The sequence below is a fragment of the Procambarus clarkii genome, chromosome 11 (assembly GCF_040958095.1).
Source record: "Procambarus clarkii isolate CNS0578487 chromosome 11, FALCON_Pclarkii_2.0, whole genome shotgun sequence".
Lineage (NCBI taxonomy): Eukaryota > Metazoa > Arthropoda > Malacostraca > Decapoda > Cambaridae > Procambarus > Procambarus clarkii.
Genome location: NC_091160.1, coordinates 35,546,588 through 35,551,498, shown reverse-complemented (window position 1 = coordinate 35,551,498; position 4,911 = coordinate 35,546,588). Strand labels below are relative to the sequence as shown.

Genomic DNA, 4,911 nt, shown 5'->3' with positions numbered 1-4,911 from the left:
AGTACTTTAATTAATTAGTACTTCTTGAGGTTACCTTGAGATGATTTCGGGGCTTTAGTGTCCCCGCGGCCCGGTCCTCGACCAGGCCTCCACTCCCAGGAAGCAGCCCGTGACAGCTGACTAACTCCCAGGTACCTATTTTACTGCTAGATAACAGGGGCATAGGGTGAAAAAAAACTCTATCCATTGTTTCTCGCTGGCGCCCGGGATCGAACCCAGGACCACAGGATCACAAGTCCAGCGTGCTGTCTGCTCGGCCGACCGGCTCCCTTACCCTAATGTAAGTACTAAAGAGTACTCATGAATTAGGCTGTTCTCCGGAGCGTTCCCAACGTCACTAAATTTTGCACTAAATTGCTTGGAGGTAACCTGCCGGAGCAGCCCGTCCTCCTAAGGTTCCCTACGTCAAGAAACTGTGATACTAAGCTGTCCTCTCCTAACCTTCCACAAGACCCGAAACAGAAAATGGGACAGTGTCAATTTCACGAGCCACAACCATTTTTATTACATCAGTTTTTTGCCTTAAGAGGATACATACGTCAAAATGCAATGTATTATCGTTGAACGGATTGCATGAATGACCCTAATGTAAGCGTTGAGGAATACTCATGAGTGACCTAATATAAGTGTCGAGTAATCAACATATCTTGAGGTTATCTTGAGATGATTTCGGGGCTTTTTAGTGTCCCCGCGGCCCGCGGCCTCCACCCCCAGGAAGCAGCCCGTGACAGCTGACTAACACCAAGGTACTTATTTTACTGCTAGGTAACAGGGGCATAGGGTGAAAGAAACTCTGCCCAATGTTTCTCGACGGCCCCTGGGATTGAACACAGGACCACAGGATCACAAGTCCAGCGTGCTGTCCGCTCGGCCGACCGGCTCCAGTGGAAAAAGATTTTCAACAGAAGAAAAAACGCAGGAGCAACACTTACTGAAAGCAGCTGACATGATTATTATTATTGCAAAGAGTAAATCTGCAACACACAACTCCAAGTAAAGATAAATGCTCAACAAAATCAACATTGTTCAGGGAGAACATGTGTGAGAACCAGGAGTGGATTAGGATGTGTGTAAATACCCAAAGATGTTTGAGGCTTAATTAAGAAGTTGTGTTTTATATAGAAAATACATGGTTTAATTCCTCTAAGAAAATACTGATAACTTTAACGATGCCATAGCCGATGCGACAAGGAATGACATAGGGGGTGATTCAGGGGGTGACATAGCAGGTGATACAGGAGGTGACACAGTATGTGACACGAGGGGTGATACAGGGGGTGACACAGTATGTGACACGAGGGATAATAATATTTCTTTTAAATATGTTGGTGACAAGAAGCCTAGTACCAGAGGCAGATCACCCTGTGAGCTCATCAAGATCACCTTCTAGGGCTAGGCCAGCTACTGACATTTCCCAGGATACAACCCACAACAGTTACCTAACTCCCGGGGTACCCATTTAACTACTAGGTGAACAGAGGCATCAAGCGTAAGAAAAGTGCCCAACCGTTACCGTACTGCCAGGGTACAACCCGGATCCATCGATTGTGAGACAAGGATGGGGACTACTATGCTACAAGATATTTTCAAGAAATAGTACATCCGTATACAAACAAGTGTTCTTCGCGACGATGGAAGGAGACAAACTCAGACTTGAGTTTGCAGGCGATGAGTCACAATAACGTGGCTAAAGTATATTGACCAGACCACACACTAGATTTTTTTTTTCTACCACAGACGTGGCCACACATTTACAATGCTAAGCAGCATATATACATTTTCTTCTGTCCTCCATGGACAGGGTTAGAGAAGTGTTAAACATATAGTTCAAACACTAGAAGGTGAAGGGACGACAACGTTTCGGTCCGTCCTGGACCATTCTCAAGTCAATAAGACTGAGATTTGTGTGTACAGGAACCCTGGGGGTTGACAGATGCTCTGTTATTGTTTGTGTGTCTTGTTCACGGTGCCTCAGTTACGAGTGTAAACACTTCTTTCTTACAGTTCCAGTCACAGAACACACGAGAGCCTCTTCATCATCTTGAGACTGCTGTGGGTCAGCAGATGGAGCAGTGACTGTTGTACCTCCTCCACTGAGTACGAGAGACACCCTGTGTGTTATAGGAACAAATCCACAAGGGCCGTGACGAGGGTTCGAACCGTAGATCCTCTCGGGATCCTCTCGGACGTAGGTTCGAATCCTCGTCACGGCCCTTGTGGATTTGTTCATTTGATGCATCACGCTATTGTGATTTCTGTGTGTAACCCTGTGTGTTACTCTGAAGGGCTGGCGCCCCCTACTCGCCTGCAGGCGATGCAGGTCCAGCGTCGCCTCTATATTAAGCCTCACCTTTCGACCATCAATATCTTAAATCAATTGTATACTTTTCACGCGTTTTCCTTACAATATTCGCATTTAAAGCTGAGTATTGAGTTAGCATTGAGAACGTCCTCATCTTGTGGACAGTGCTTCTTTTCCATCGTTAGTTCCGTTACTATTGTCTAATATTTTCCTTGAAGTCACTGTCATATATATATATATATATATATATATATATATATATATATATATATATATATATATATATATATATATATATATATATATATATATATATATGTATATGTGTGTGTGTGTGTGTGTGTAGTTATATTGTGTATTTTCTAATTATAAATAACCTTCTTTTGTAAACAATATCTATCGTGTCGTGGTAATTTACTAGGCTTCATATTTGTAAATAATGACGAATTTGAATTTTTCAGACTAAGATCATTATAAATATACAATTATTTATGAATAAATCATTAAATTGAATTGATTAAAAAATATGCGAATAACAGCAACGAATACGAACACAAATAACAAATTCAAACGACAATTACAAACGAACAGACCCAAAAAAAAAACTGAGGTGACAATAAATTTTTAGAACAAGTTTCTCAACGATACTAACCACAAAAAGCAGCTGTGCCAGAGTAAAAATATACACAGTTGTAACTGGTGGCGTTTGGTCCTCTTGCGATTCACGATGATATTAGCTCGATAAACTGGAATATACTATTGATGTATCCAAGGGGGACATAAATAGCCTAACCTACTCAATCCTTTATAACATGCATCTTATTATCTCAATAAACTTGGATTGTTGATGTATGTTGACAAACTTCTATACCTATAGCTCATCGATGTCGCAACTTAACTATACACGATTTGTTTTGTATTCAGTTCCTAAGCCTGAAATCTGAATTTACCTGAGGGGCCATTATCTCTCTAGTGGCCTCGACAAGGACAGGAAGCCAGCGGCTGTCCTCAGCTATCACTCTGAATAGGATAGGTATGAGGTACATACACTGCCACTCACAGGACGAGTATGAGGTAGACAAGTAAGAGACAAGCAACACCGGTGTACAGACCTGTGCCTTTGGAGTCCTGGGTGTCACCTATCCACTGGGGCTGTACGAAGACAACGATGTTGATGATGGCGAAACAGATGGTGAACACCCCCCACAGAACACCTATTGCCTTGGAGTTCCTCATGTAGTTGGTGGTGTGGACGTGGGTCTGGTCGGCGTACTCTATGTTCTTCTCCAGCTTCTTCATCTTTATAACTGTTCCTCGCGAGTCTGGTTCACTTACTCAGATCCAGAGACACGCCCAAAGTGATCTTTTTGTGTCTATAGATCTTGGACACTTAAGACGGTGGGGGTTTTGGCTCAAGGTTTATGGTTTTAATCGATTTTAATTAATTGAGACACTTTTATGTTACTATCACAGGAAGCGTATGGGTAAATAGGTTGAAAGAATAGCTTGAATGATGTGTTGTAGAGACGAGAGGGCGGGCGGCCTTGGGCCTTACGACAGGGATAACTTCACTGGGATTTCTAGAAATATTTTATCACTTAGGTGAAACACTCCTCCAAATGCACTTTTTCCCGTTCAACGTGCATATTATCCTCTCATTTTAAACGTATTAACCAAGTTCTTAGAATAATCTCCCACGGGGAAGGAAATAATTCTCACGAGAACACTGGAGGATTCCAAAGGTCACTCACGAGGAATGGAAGCTGGAGTGTTATAATACACTTAACACCACACTCGCCGCTCTTGTGGCCAGATATAACCGTTCTTTAACTCGGTAGCAATAACTCTGTCGTGTTGATCGTTAACGGGACAGGAGGTGAGGGTGTAGAGGGCCAGACGAGGTAGAGAAGGAGGTAAAAAGAGCCGCACACAGGTGTACTCGTCACCGCGTCTCTCCTCAGAATGGCTTCCTCGCCCACCTGTGGCTCACTAAGGCGTCATATATTCCGCCGCGGTTTCCTCTCCTTGCTGGAGCCGCAGCGACCATGTAGGCGTATTGTAAGGCTCTTTTGTTCGTATATAAAGCGTAGATTGTAGTTATGTGTCCCCCGTATGAATACAGATACGTAAATTGTAATTTTTCTTTTAAGACGACTCGTTCCCGTTAGTTGTGTGGTCGCTTGACTAGGTCACTTGCACTTACCCGACCTGTGGACACACGCTTACCAACACAACACCTTCACAACTTTCTTATATTACCTTATAAATCCCCATTATTTGTGTAGCATAAACAAATATATTGTAAATAACTCGTTAGAAAGCATACTTCTTTCCGCATGTTTGAAAATATCTGTCTAATGTGTATTTTTTGAGATGGAATTTCAGAAGTCATGTTGGCAGGTCAGCAGCAGCCTGAGGGGCATGTGAAATCATTTCTTCACTTCTGGGTTACTCCGGAACTTAAGCCGCAGGAGGAGGTCGTGGTTGTCGTGTTGGCCGGGTTGTTGTTGTTATAGATTCAACTGCTCGGAACAAGTTCCAAGTAGCACGGGCCCGTAACTTACCTGGCACAGGAGCGGGGCAAGTAGCACGGGCTATGGTGAGCCCGT

General features: G+C 43.3%; 1 protein-coding gene across 1 annotated transcript in view; it reads right to left on the bottom strand.

Annotated features, from left to right (window-relative positions):
• Tmhs (Tetraspan membrane protein in hair cell stereocilia) overlaps positions 1-4,494 on the bottom strand; it is a 34,223-nt gene extending 29,729 nt beyond the window's left edge. The window contains exon 1 of the mRNA XM_045742383.2: positions 3,415-4,494. Within this exon, the coding sequence (XP_045598339.1) occupies positions 3,415-3,601 (187 nt within the window). The 5' untranslated portion in view covers positions 3,602-4,494. The remainder of the gene's footprint in view (positions 1-3,414) is intronic.
• Between the last annotated feature and the right edge of the window lie 417 nt (positions 4,495-4,911).